A 14637-nucleotide genomic window follows, 5' to 3' on the forward strand; every position below is an offset into this window, starting at 1 on the left:
TCCTTGCACCCTGAACAAGCTAGGATCCTGTTTATGTTTTGATGAAACTCCTTTGCTCCCTCATCTCCAGTTCAGTATTAAATACAAGCAGTGTCATTTCTGGGCTTCCTTTTATGATGACTGAAATATGTGTCACTTCACTTTGAAGGCGATTTATTTCACCCCATTATGTCCTGTAATGGCATCTGTTTCAGCATAGCATGACAAGATAAACTATAAATCATGAATATTTCCTGGATTCCAATCTGAAACTCAGAGATATCAAGAATGGTTCATTGGTTTGAAAATTTCAGTCCTAGAAAGGCTGGACAAGTAGATGCCAAGCAACTGTCTATACCTTCCCTTACAGTGACAGATTCAAGGAAAATCAGCCTTTTTCCCCAAGGAAAATTGCTTTGTCTTTAAAAGGTGGCATTGTGAAATCCAAATTAAGAAAGAGTCATCTCTCATAGCAAGGTTAATAGTCTTGGATGAAAATGTGCACATGCAGAAGAAGGAGGGTATGATTGAAGAGGGATATGGGGGGAGAGAGAAAGAGCCCATACTGTTGTCAGGGGGAAGACTGGTGTCAGATATGCTCATTCTATCATTTGCAGCAGCTGGGACCCCGGAAATACCACCTGGATGGCCTGACAGGTGCTGTAGCAGGGTTAGGAAAATTCTGCTTTTCCAACCAGAGAGAGAGCACTCCCGTTTTAACTACTTTGTCTTCTAATTACCTTCACCCTTAATAAATGACGCAGGAAATGCCCAGAGGCTCAGAGTCTGTAAGAGCCAGGTGGCATAGAAATTCTGAAGAATTCCATAGCCTGGGCCCATCAGTACTAGCATCTGGACATCAGTGACAGATTCTGGTATGACTCGGAGGACTCCAGATCCTTGCAGGTCTACACAGCATTTAACGTGCAGCTCTGACACATAGTAGGTATTGAAATTATTGTTGACTTATTGAACTGAAAGTGGTTGCCCCATATGACAAAAAGGCAAAGCTTCCAATGGGTCACGGGAATAGGAGACGAGTCACCTAAGGGTAAGGAGAAGAAAACAATTTGGATAAAAATCTTCTCTCCTCATCTCAGAAATTGATCGCCCCTTGTTCTTTGGCAAGCCAACATTATCACAAACCTAGTCCCCAGGCAAAATGTAGTGCAAAGCCATGAACACTGGATTTGTTATCTGCAAAGCTGGCTGGGTGGTGGCTCCAGTGGCCACTGGGTGTGTGATCTGGATGTCTCAGAGCCTCATGCGTCAAATAAAGATAATTCCCTGGCCACCTACCTTGGCACAATGAGAAAAATGCTTTTCATATCGTCCATCACTTTGGAAAGGCAGACTAATTATGATGACAATGATGTATCTAATATCATGCAATAGATTATGAAAGAGAACAAATTTGAGGTTCAGTCTGATTGACATTAATGCAATTCATGAGAAATCAGCTTTAGGTTAAGAAGCTAGAGAGGGAGACTATTCACCCTTCTGCTTTTCTCCCTTTCCTTCCACTCTTGCCCCTCTCCCTTCCCCTTTTTCCCCCTCCCTTCCCCCGTTCCTTTCCCCCCTCTTCACCATCCCATCCTTCCCTCTATCCTTTCTCCTACCTCCCTTCCCTGGCCTAGACGATGCCGTGGTGGAGACAGTGGAGGAGGCCGCGGAGCCCGCCAAGGCAGACATCATGGGGCTGTGCCAGGACATGTTCTCCAAAATGGCCACGTACCTGACGGGCGAGCTCACAGCTGCCAGTGAAGACTATAAACTTCTGGAAAATATGAACAAACTGACTAGCTTGAAGTATCTAGAAATGAAAGATATTGCAGTAAACATAAGTAGAAACCTAAAGATCTTGAACCAGAAATATGCAGCACTTCAGCCTTATCTGGATCACATCACTCTAATTGAGGAGCAAGTAGCAGCTCTTGAGCAGGCAGCTTACAAATTGGATGCATATTCAAAGAAACTAGAAGCAAAGTACAAGAAGTTAGAGAGGCAATGAAAGAATTCTTTAGCACAGACTTTTAACTACAAGAATACTTTATAAGAGCTGAAATAAGTGGGATGGAACTTATCACTATGCTTCAATTCCTAAAAAGTGGTGCTGCTGATCCAAGGAGAATCCCAGCCCCCACCTCTGGTTGGATGTATAACTCTGGCCACCCCCACCCCCGCCGTGTTTTCCTAAACCTGTACCCCTCAACCTCATCTTAATCTTGTGCTTCATTGTGTGCCCTGGACCAAGGCTCAGAAGTCAGGATCAACCCTGTCTAGGGCAGACACAGACAAGAAACACTAGCCTCCCTGTGTCTTCCCTCCTTCTTCCCTAGGCCCTCCCACACCCACCCCTTTCACAACCTGTTCTTGAACTTAAATAATAAATGCCAACATATGACCCTGAAAAATAAAAAGAGGCTAGAGAGGAATTCAAGTTACTGGCTGGTTTGGCCTGCATTTATTTGTTCATTAAACAATATCCATCGAATGCCTCCCCTAGGTTCCTCCTGCCCTCACTGCTCCAGGGGATGGCAATATGCGTAATCAGAGTAGCTCTTGCTGATCAAAGGCTGCCCCTGACTTTGAGGAACTTACAATCTAGGAAGAGAAATCAGACATGAATTCATGTTACTGACCACCATCTAGGAGTGGCAGAGAAGTGTTAGGAGCATACTTGTGATCACTCTTCCTGTCAGCCGCACCATCATTCACTGGGCTCCAGTCATGGGCACCACTGGAGTGGGCAGGCTGAGATAGAGAGAACAAGTGTGAGCTGTGGGTGCGGTCTGAGTTCAAGGAACCTCGAGTCAGCCTCTCTGACTAAACCAAAAAGCCACCTACTCCAGGAAGCCTTCCCCACCCCTCTCAGTTTCAGTTCCTTCCCTCTCTCAGTTCTTTCCTATTTCTCCTGTCAATAGCTTGCTGTGCATATAGACAAAGATATGTATAACTATATACCCCTCATCAGAGTGTGAGGTTGTATTAGGAGTTCAGAGTTTATAATCTCAAAGAGGATCATAAACATGTCTGAAAGGTTCGGAACCGCCGGATATAAGAAACTCTCAAAGTAGAAGGCAGAAGAATCAAAACATATATTTAGGCTCCACAGTAACCAACCCATGAACCAGCAACCCCATTTTGATATATTGATCAAAAGCTTCCAGGCCCAATAAGTATGCCTTGAAAGAGTAACCAGGAGGCTACAGAGAAGCATGATTGCATAAAGCAAAATCATGCTTCCCCCTCTATGGTAAAAAGATTACCCACTGGCCTGAAGTCTTTGTTCAGCTTCCTCCCGTAGGTCAGCTCTGCTACTGGCAGCTCCTGCTTCAGCTGTGGCTGTGGCTGTGGCTGTGGCTGTGGCTGTAGCAGCCTCTGGCTCCAACGGGAGCTTCTTTTAACCATCCAGCTTCTGTGGGGGTGTAAGGTACGCCGGGGAAAGCACAGGTTCTTTCAATCTGCTTAAGCAAGGTGAAGGGGTTGACTGGGAAAGTACAGGTTCTTTCCATCAGCTTAAGCAAGGGAAGCAAGGTGAAGGAGCCGACAAGCTTACTCCAGTCCAACATACAAACAGCATTCAGTTCAGGGGAAAAAGCCAAACTAGTCAAGGCCACTTGTTGACTAAGTGCTAAGGAGCCCATTTTTGGTTGCCAACACAGAGGTCCTCCAGAGTGGGGCCAGGTTTTACTTCTTTGTGGATCCCTGGTGCTTTGCCATGCAGGCAGTAAGTGCTTCAGGATGCTTATTGACTGACAATCCTCTGCTATCAGGGCAGTTTCATAAATTAATAGGAAGCTTTATCTAATGTAATCTACACATAAAGTATTTAGAGAATTCCTCTCAGAATTCTTGAGCTGTTCCAATGGTCATACAAAATAAGACTTTAGACTCTGAGTCTCAGTGAATTATGTGTTCCAAGCCTGAATTTCCAAGGCTTTGATCCCTAAAGCAATTTCAACAGAGGAGGAGAGTACTAAAGCTGAAAGTGCATCCAAGGCTTGGTTAGAAAGTTAATTGTTTTTGCACCTCGGTTTGGAATCATTGCTCTAAGCGATATTATCATTTCTGTTATCTTTTAAGAACTAGATCTCTTAGCTATAAAGTATAGTTTAGCAATAAAACATTGCTTTCTTTTTAAGATCAGGGCTGATATCCCTGGAGTCTTTAAATCTTACTCATCAAAAGAAGAACAGTGTGCTATTCTAAACCAACAATGGCATGGCTCACCTTCTGATGTTGAATCATGCAATATTCAAGGACCTGGTTCCTGTGAAATACCTTGTAACAAAGATAGATAAATAAATAGAATGACGGTAGAATTCATAGACATTGCATGAATGAATGAAAAAAAAAGACATACTGAGAACTGCGTAAGACAGGCCTTGTACTCAAGGAACTTCTATTCTTTTAGAGGAAAATAAGACATAAAGGAGAGGGACAGCCAACAAGGGATGTTTAGATAGTTACAGGAACAGTGACTGAAGTAAGAGAGTATGGATTGGAAGACCCCTGAAGGAATGTTGTCATTAAATTGATAACTGTTCTCAGAACTAGCATGGGAAAGGGGGCAGGAGATGGTGTGCTGGGTCTGTGGGTGGGTAGCAAAATGTGAATGAATTCCCAACCATTTGAGCCCAGGGCCTCAGGAATGGAACCTAAATACTGGACTTTCCATGTCCAGCTCACAAAATGGCAGGCAGCTGCTTAAATCACTGCATTGAACATGACTTCTAAGAGGGAATGACTTACATGACAAGTTATGGAGGACTTCATAGAGAAGGGTGTGAGTCAGAGCTGAGAGGATGAGAATTCTGGGCAGAGGAACTAGTCTAAGGAAAAGTATGTGGAAACAAGTTTGCCATGCTCCTAGGATACTGAAGAGTTTGTATTGGGTAGGCAAGAGAGATAATAGGGCCCTGAAAGCAGGAGGCCAGTTTGGACTTTATCTCAAGGGAGGAAGGAACCTGATGGAAAGGGTCTAGAAGGAGAGTTATAGGTTAAAATGTTTTGCTTTGTTTTCTCTAGGAAAATTAATCTGGTTGTAAAACAAAGGAACTTCGAATATAGTTGTGGACATCTGGGTTTGTAGATTGAAGGCCTAGACCAACATGATAGCAAGAGGCATGAATGGAAAAGGATAAATATGAAGGATTTTTAAAGATAGAAGTGATATAAAAAAGGGAAAAGTAACTATTTAAAATATTTTAGCAGCTCTTTTTGTGGTGATAATTGAAAATTGAGGGGATGCCCATTAATTGGAGAATGGATCAACAAGTTGTGGTGTGTGAATGTAATGGAATATTATTGTGCTATAAGAAATGAAGAGCAAGCAGATTTCAGAAAATCCTGGAAAGACTTATATGAACTGATGCTGAGTAAGCAGAACCAGGAGAACATTGTGCACAGTCACAACAATATTGTGTGTTGATTAACTATGATACACTTAGTTCTTCTCAGCATTACAATAATCCAAGACAATTCCAAAGGCCCGATGAAGGAAAATGTTTTTCACATCCAGACAAAGAACTGTGGAGTCTGAATGAAGATTCAAGCATACTATTTCCACTTTTTTTCATGTTTTTTTTCCCTTTTGTTTCAGTTCTTCTTTTAAAACATGACTGATATGGAAATGTTTAACAGGATTGTACATGTAAAAAAAAGGAAGTGATAGCAGGTGATGACTGATTAGAAGTGAGGGATAATAGAGAGGAAGGACTTAAAAGCAATTAGCTCCCAAATTCCATGCCAGAGAGATGCAGAAATGATGGTCCCATTGGCAATGGTAATGTACTGCTGTCATGAAGGTGGTCAGTTTGGTTCTGAAGCTGCCGAATTTGAGTAAATTCTGAATTAAAGACGAGTCCTAGAAATGCAAGGCCGCAACCCAAAGGCCTTTCAGGAGACATCCTTTATACTGACAACACACATTGGCACCTTACTCTATGCAGTAAGCATGATCCTGCAAAGGTGCATGCCAAAGGCGCTCTTGCCAATCTATTTCTATGTTAAATGTACCAAGAGAGACATCTATGCAAATGAACCCTAGAGCAAATTCTTTTGTAAAGTTCCTAAACTAACACTTGAAGAAACCTGCATTTTAAAGTAATAGATTGATTTAAGGGTGATTTGTCAGGCATGGTCATATGCCTTGGGCTTGCCCAGGTGCTTCCCAGTTAAAATATTCCATCTTTTTGTTCCACCTGTTTCAGCAATTTCAACATTCCAGTAAATTATAGCCCAAAACATCAAATTGGGAATGTTGCAATAACAACGTGCTTCTGTCACAAAAGTAGGAGAGAACATAAGTACTCGTAATAACATCTATGTGTGTGGCAGGTCTCACGTGCCAAGAGAGCAGGGGAGGAGCCATCCCACCTCACCGAAGGTGCCAAGATGATTTGATCGGCAAAATTAACTTCTGCCATTTGAACCTCAATTTCTACTTGAGGTTGCAGAGGCATAGTGGATTGTGGGATTGCACTCAGTTGACTTGGATTCTGGCCCTACTTCGGCCTCTCTCAATGGTGGCTTTCTTACAAGTAAAGTAAGGGTAATGATTCTTTCATCACCTTGCTCAATCCAATCACTTTCTAAGCACCTGCTACATATGTAACCCTATACTGGCCACTGGAGATACAAAGTTACAAAGACAAAGACAAAACATGAACAAAAAGCTCCCTAGGACAGAAGCAGATCCTGGGACAGAAGCAGCATAGCAGTGGTACTCTATAGATGGCAATGTAGGGCTGTCCAGGGAGTGGTGCTGGCTGGTCAGAAGACGACCACAGAGAGTAAACACTGCCCCACTAATGAGGAGTAAGTGTCCTGGGGCTGAGCCTTGGTTCCTCAGGGGTAATGATGGCTCTGGTTCTGGCTTACACAACAGTGACTGTAAGGGAGGGTCCCATTTCTATGACGCTTTGAGAATTACCAATCACTTCCCTCGCCACAAGCCAATGCAGGTGTTTGGTTTTGCTTTGTTTATGGTTAGCATAGAGCCACGTAGACAGAAAGTGCTTAAACGAGTGCTCTGAGCTGGATGGGATAGACTTAGGCAATGCAGCTATAATTATGCCCATTTTAGATATGAGGAAATGGAGACTCCAAGAGGTTTGGGGACTGTCTGTTGATTCCATACATAGCAAGTGTCTGAGGTAGAGCTGAGACTCAGGCCATCTGATTCCGAGGTCAGGCCTTTACCCACTATCTCCTTGTGTCCTCCCATAGGAATCAATTCACAACTATCAGGAGTTAGTGTTGGCAGTCATACTGTCTTTGGAGTTTTGACACCACCACCTAGTTCCCCCCGTCATCTCCATATCCTCACAAGTTTTCGAAAATAGAAAAGAACTTGAGACATCCAGAAGCCCTGGATGTCCCTGACAGTAAGGGAACATTGATAACCCAGCTGGCACATAGAGTGGCCAGTCAGTGTGAAGCACCCAATGGCAATGGTTGGCCTGTAGGAGGCCATGCATAGGATAATGTCTTTTAATACTTAATGGATTGCCATATAAAAGATAATTCTGGCCTGTATTTTTTTCTTTTCTTTTTTCTTTTTTTTTCTTTTTTAATTAATTAATTAATTTATTTATTTATTTTTATTTTTGGTTTACAACAGACGGTTCTACATAATTTTGAGTTCCAGATTTTGTCCCCTCCCTCCCCAAGACGGCATGGAATCTCATATCACTACCACGAATAACTTCGTCTTGAATTAATTTATACACTAGTCAAGTTGCGGAGAAGAATTATGACCAATGGAATGAATCATGAGAAAGAAGAAACAGAACCTAAAAAACCCCCAAAAACAAAAACAAAAGAGAAGAGAAAAAGGCGAGCATGAAGTGTGCCTCAATCTGAATTCAAACTTCATAGTTCTGTCTCTGGATGTACATAGCATTCTCCATTGTGAGTCCTTTGGAGTTGCCCCTGTACCTTGTGTTGCTGAGAAGAGTGAAGTCTGTCAGGGTTGGTCCTCACAGAATTCAATTGTGTACAATGTTCTCCTGGCTCTGCTCCACTCACTCAGCATTATGTCGTGTAGGTTTTTCCAGGTTGTTACAAAGTCTGTATCATCCCCATTTCTTATGGCACAATAGTATTCCATTACCTTCATATACCACAGCTTGTTCAGCCATTCCCCAATTGATGGGCATCCCTTTGATTTCCAATTCTTGGCTACCACAAAAAGAGCTGCTATAAATATTTTTGTACATATGGGTCCTTTTCCCGCTTGTGTGATTTCTTTGGGATACAACCCTACAAGTGGTATTGCTGGGTCAAAGGGTATGAACATTTTTATTTCCCTTTTGGGCATAGCTCCAAATTACTCTCCAAAATGGCTGGATCATCTCACAACTCCACCAGCAATGTAACAATGTTCCAATTTTCCCACATCCTCTCCAGCATTTATCATTTTCCTGTTTTGTTATTTTAGCCAATGTGACAGGAGAGATGTGGTATCTAAGAGGTGTTTTGATTTGCATTTCTATAATCAGTAGTGATTTAGAGAATTTTTCATGTGCCTATAGATAGCTTTAATTTCTTCCTCTGAAAACTGCCTGTTCATATCCCTTGAAAATTTCTCAATTGGGGGATGGCTTGTATTCCTATATATTTGGCTCAGTCCCCTGTATATTTTAGAAATGAGACCTTTATCAGAGATATTAGTTGCAAAGATTTTCTCCTAATTTTCTGCTTCCCTCCTAATTTTTGTTGCATTGGCTTTTTTTGTACAAAAAATTTCAATTTAATATAATCAAAATTATCCATTTTGCATTTTGTAATGCTCTCTATCTCTTGTTGGGTCATGAATTCTTTTCTTTTCCATAAATCTGATAAGTAAACTATTCCTTGCTCTCCCAAATTGCTTATAGTATCAGCCTTTACTCCTAACTCATGAACCCATTTTGACTTTATTTTGGTATATGGTGTAAGATATTGGTCTCTGTCCATTTTCTGCCCTACCATTTTCCAATTTTCCCACCAGTTTTTGTGAAATAGTGAATTATTAGCCCAGAAGCTGGCCTCTTTGGGTTTATCAAAGAGTAGATTGCTATAATTGTTGACTTCTCCATCTTGTATTCCTATCCTATCCCACTGATCCACACCTCTGTTTCTTAGCCAGTACCAAATAGTTTTGATGACTGCTGCTCTGTAGTACAGTTTGATATCTGGTATGGCTAGGCCACCTTCTCCAGCATTTCTTTTCATTAATACCCTAGATATTCTAGACCTCTTGTTTTTCCAGATGAATTTTGTTATTATTTTGTACAGCTCAGTAAAATAATTTTTGGTAGTTCGATTGGTATGGCACTGAATAGATAGATTAATTTAGGTAAAATTGTCATTTTTATTATATTAGCTGGGCCTAACCATGAGCAACTGATATTTTTCCATTTATTTACATCTGACTTTATTCACGTGAAAAGTGTTTCATAGTTATGTTCATATAGGCCCTGGGTTTGTCTTGGCAAATAGACTCCCAAATATTTTATAGTGTCTACAGTAACTTTGAATGAAATTTCTCTTTCTATCTCTTGCTGTTGGGCTTTGTCAGCAATGTATAGGAATGCTGAGGATTTTTGTGGGTTTATTTTATATCCTGCAACTTTGCTAAAGTTGTTTATTATTTCAAGTAGTCTTTTACTTGATTCTCTAGGATTTTCTAAATAAATCATCATATCATCTGCAAAAAGTGATAATTTAGTGTCTTGTTTTCCTATTCTAACTCCTTCAATTTCTTTTCCTTCTCTTATTGCTACAGCTAACATTTCTAGTACCAAATTGAATAGTAGGGGTCATAATGGACATCCATGTTTCACCCCTGATCTTATTGGGAATGCATCTAGCTTATCCACATTACAAATAACGCTTATTAATTGCTTTAGGTAGACGCTATTTATAATTTTGAGGAAGGCTCCATTTATTCCTATGCTTTCTAGTGTTTTTAATAGGAATGGGTGTTGTATTTTGTCAAAGACTTTTTCTGCATCTATTAAGATGCAGATCATCTATTAAGATGATCATATGGTTTCTGCTACTTTTGTTGTTGATATGGTCAACTATGCTAATAGTTCTCCTAATATTGAACCAGCCTTGCATTCCTGACATAAATCCTACCTGGTCATAGTGTATTATTCTCATAATGAGTTGCTGCAATCTTTCGCTAATATTTTATTTAAAATTTTTGCATCAATATTCATTAGAGAAATTGGTCTATAATTTTCTTTCTCTGTTTTGACTCTCCCTGGTTTGGGTATTAGTACCATATTTGTGTCATAAAAAAGAATTTGGTAGGACTCCTTCTTCACCTATTTTCCCAAATAGTCTACAAAGTATTGGAATTAGTTGTTCTTTAAATGTTTGATAGAATTCACATGTAAAACCATCCGGCCCTGGAGATTTTTTCCTAGGGAGTTCATTGATGGCATGCTCAATTTCTTTTTCCGAGATGGGGTAATTTAGAAATTTTACTTCCTTTTCTGTTAACATGGGCAGTTTATGTTTTTGTAGATATTCATCCATACCTCTAAGGTTGTCAAATTTATGGGCATACAATTGGGCAAAATAATTCCTAATTATTGTTTTGATTTCCTCTTCATTAGAGGTGAACTCACCCTTTTCATTTTTGATACTGGCAATTTGATTTTCTTCTTTCTTTTTTTTAATCCAATTGACCAAAGGTTTATCAATTTTATTGGTTTTTTCATAAAACCAGCTCTTTGTTTTATTTATTAATTCAATAGTTTTTATGGTTTCAATTTTATTAATCTCTCCTTTGATTTTCAGTATTGATAATTTGGTATTTAATTGGTGGTTTTCAATTTGCTCTTTTTATAGCTTTTTCAGCTGTATGCCCAGATCATTGATCTCCTTTTTCCCTATTTCATTTAAGCATTTAGGGATATAAAACTTCCCCTAAGAACTACTTTTGCTGCATCCCATAATTTTTGGTATGTTGTTTCATTATTGTCATTCTCTTGAATGAAGTTATTAATTGTTTCTCTGATTTGTTCTTTCGCCCACTCATTCTTTAGAATTAGATTATTTAGTTTCCAATTAATTTTTAGCTTATTTTTCCATCGTTTTTTGTTACAAATAATTCTTATTGCATCATGATCTGAAAAGCGTGCTTTGACTACTTCTGCCTTTCTGCACTGGATTGTGAGGTTTTTATGTCCTAGCACATGGTCAATTTTTGAGTATGTGACGTGTACCGCTGAGAAGAAAGTATATTCCTTTTTATCCCCATTCAGATTTCTCCAGACGTCTATCATACCTGACTTTTCTAAAATTCTGTTTACCTCCTTAACTTCTTTCTTATTTATTTTGTGGTTAGATTTATCAAGTTCAGAAAGGGTGAGGTTGAGGTCTCCCAATATTATAGTTTTGCTTTCTATTTCTTCCTGTAACTCCCTTAACCTCTCCTCTAAGAATTTGTATGCCTTACCAGTTGGTGCATATATGTTAAACAGTGATATTTCTTCATTGTTTACGGTGCCTTTTAGCAGGATATAATGTCCTTCCTTATCTCTTTTAATTAGATCTCTCTTTACTTTTGCTTTGTCTGAGATTAGGATTGCTACACCTGCTTTTTTTACTTTAGCTGAGGCATGATATATTTTACTCCATCCTTTTACCTTCACCCTGTGTGTATCCCCCTGTTTCAAATATGTTTCTTGTAAACATCATATTGTAAGATTATGGTTTTTAATCCATTCTGGTATTCGCTTCTGTTTTATGAGAGTGTTCATCCCCTTCATGTTCAGAGTTATGATTTCTATCTGTGTCTTTATTCCCCTCCCTTATCTTACCGTTTCCCACTTGCTGCTTCTCCCCTCCCTTCTGACCACCCCCCTCCCTTCCCCCCTTCCCCTCCTACTTCCTGTAGGACAAGTTAGATTTCTAAACTTATCAGGGTATGATATTCTCTTCTTGAACCAGATCAGGTGACAGTAAAGCTCAAATACTGCTCTTCTCCCTCCCTTCTTTCTCTCTACTAAAATGTGTTTTTGTTCCTTTTCATTTGGTGCAATTTACCCTTTTCTACTACCTCCTTACCTCTTGTCTCATAGCCCTCCCTTTACATCTCTTACTTATGTTTTTTATCTTTACATCAGTTAATTTATACAGGGATTCACAATCTATGTGTATCCCTTTCAATTGTCATAATAGCTGTACCATTCTCAAGACTGACATATATATCCATATATATATATATATATATATATATATATATATATATATATATATATAACAGACATAAGATGATATAATCCCATACAAAGGTGCGACAACCCCCCTTATTGGTTAATAAGGTTTGTGTGGTTTTTCCCCCTGGTTACCTTTTTGTGTCTTTCTTGAGTTTTGTATTTGGAGATCAAATTTTCCTTTGACTTCTGGCCTTTTCATCAGGAAGGTCTGGAATTCCCTTATTTCATTGAATGTCCATCGCCTTGCCTGGAAAACTATGCTTAGTTTTGCTGAGTAGTTGATCCTTAGTTGTAGTCCCAGATCCTTTGCCCTTCGGAATATCATATTCCAATTTCTCCTGTCTTTTAATGTGGAAGCTGAGAGATCCTGCGCGATCCTGACAGTAGTTCCATGATATGTGAATTTCTTATTTTTGGCTGCTTGCAGTATTTTCTCCTTGAGTTTATAGTTCTGAAACTTGGCTATAATATTTCTTGGTGTTTTCAGTTTGGGATCTCTTTCAGGGGGTGATCGGTGAATTCTTTCAATGACTATTTTGCCCTCTGGTTCTAGGACCTCTGGGCAGTTGTCTTTGATAATTTCTTCGAAGATACTGTCAAGGCTACTTTTTTCATCGTGGATTTCCAGTAGACCAATAACTCCTAAATTGTCTCTCCTGGATCTATTTTCCAGGTCAGTTGTTTTCCCAATCAGATATTTCACATTATTTTTCTATTTTTTCATTCTTAACATTTTGTTTTACTTCTTGGTGCCTCCTAGATTCATTAGCTTCCACTTGCTCAACTCTAATTTTTAATGAGTTACTGTTTTCATTTTGCTTTTTAGTCTCCTTTTCCAATTGGTTGATTTTACCTCTCAGGATGTCATTTTCTCTATTTAGATTCTGAATCTCCATGGCCATTTCACCAATCTTATTCTTTAGGGACTTTTCCATTTTTTCCATGTTTTCTTTTACCTCCCTAACTTGGTTTTTAAAATCCTCCTTTAGCTCTTCCAGCAATGCTTTTTGGGCCGGAGACCAGTTCATATTATCTTTTGAGGTATTAGATAGATCTATAGTGTCACTGCTGTCCACTTCCAAGTTGGTATTTTGATCATTCCTGTCTCCATAAAAAGAATCTACTGTCCTCGGTTTTTTTGTGTTCTTCTTCTTTTTGGTTTGCCTTTTCCTGGCTTTACAACAAATTTCTGCCTTTGGGGGTCACGGCTCTCTGTCCCAGCTTTCTTATTCTGGGGATATTGAGTCTAGAATTATAGCCTTCAGTTTCCTGAGGTTTCAGGGAAGGGTCTGGCCCCCTGACATCTCATTCCCTATGGGTGCTCTCCAGCACTGTTGCTCTTCAGCAATGGTCTCAGAAGTTTGTTGTTTGAGCTGATGTGTGGCACTTCCCCTGAGGGAGCAAGGCTACGTCTGGGCTCCTGGTGTTGACCCCTGCCGACTCTGCCCCTCTGGGACTGATGAACTTCTACTATTTGACCACTGAAGCCCCACTTCTTTCTCCTCTGTTCCAGCTTTCTTTTTTTTTTTTCCCGAGGAATTCTCTAGGTGATGAGGGGAGGGATTAGAGACGTTTACCTGGCCATTATGTCTCCCGGAAGTTCCCGAAACCATGTTTCATTCCTTCAGGCTGCAAGCCTCAGCAGTAGGTGTTTCCCGGGCGGTGGCATTGCGTTGCCTCTCCTTGCTTCCACAGACTGCTGTCCTGTGTTAGGAGGGCCAGGGATCTCCGCTGGTTTCGGGCACCCAGCTTTCTCCCAGCCCGTCTCCCATGTGGATTTCCCAGCCAGCCGCTTCTACTTTGGTCTGGAGCAGCTCCACACCGACCCCTCTCCAAGCCTACAGGTTCGTGCCTTTGGCCTTTCAGACTCTCCCGGCTCGGAAATTTGCCCCATGCAGACTGCTCGTGGTTTCTGACTCTCTCAAATCTGCTCAAATTCATTTTTTTATATGAATCTGACAGACCTTGTGAGAGAGCTCTGGTAAGACGCTTCTTCCTCATCAACGAAAACTTAATGGGACTAGCTGTGCTCCCAAAGGGCTTCTTCAAAGCTGCTCGGCGCCACCGATTCAAACTGTCTGTTCTTTGTTGACAGCGGCTTGAAGGACACGCGAACACTCAGGCTCCTGGAGGTGATGGGGATGGTGGCCTCTGGCCTGTATTAATCAGTAGAATGTGGAAAATGAACAGTTATAGGGAGAAAATTTTCACTTAAGTCAAGGAATATCTTTCTAAAAGTTGAATGTGTTAAGCAATGGAAAGAGATTTCTTGTTATGTAATTAGAAATATTCATCTCTTAGGGACCTTTACAATCCATCTAACTTACAGTACTAAGGAAAGGCCAGGTTAGGTTTGTTCCTCTAAGTCAGGATGCTGTGTCTTCTTGCTCCTCTGGCCTTTATCCTGTGCTTCTTTTGCAGATCCCAGGAATTG

At 40.3% G+C, this 14637-nt stretch overlaps 1 protein-coding gene across 1 annotated transcript; it reads left to right on the top strand.

Moving 5' to 3' along the window:
* The first annotated feature begins 484 nt into the window (after nt 1-484).
* On the top strand, nt 485-1990 carry LOC118850146 (biogenesis of lysosome-related organelles complex 1 subunit 2-like). Its single transcript, XM_036759353.1, has 2 exons — nt 485-500; nt 1617-1990. Exons 1-2 carry the CDS (start codon nt 485-487, stop codon nt 1988-1990), a joined length of 390 nt encoding a protein of 129 aa, XP_036615248.1.
* Nucleotides 1991-14637: the final 12647 nt, after the last annotated feature.

Source organism: Trichosurus vulpecula, chromosome 5 (assembly GCF_011100635.1).
Source record: "Trichosurus vulpecula isolate mTriVul1 chromosome 5, mTriVul1.pri, whole genome shotgun sequence".
Lineage (NCBI taxonomy): Eukaryota > Metazoa > Chordata > Mammalia > Diprotodontia > Phalangeridae > Trichosurus > Trichosurus vulpecula.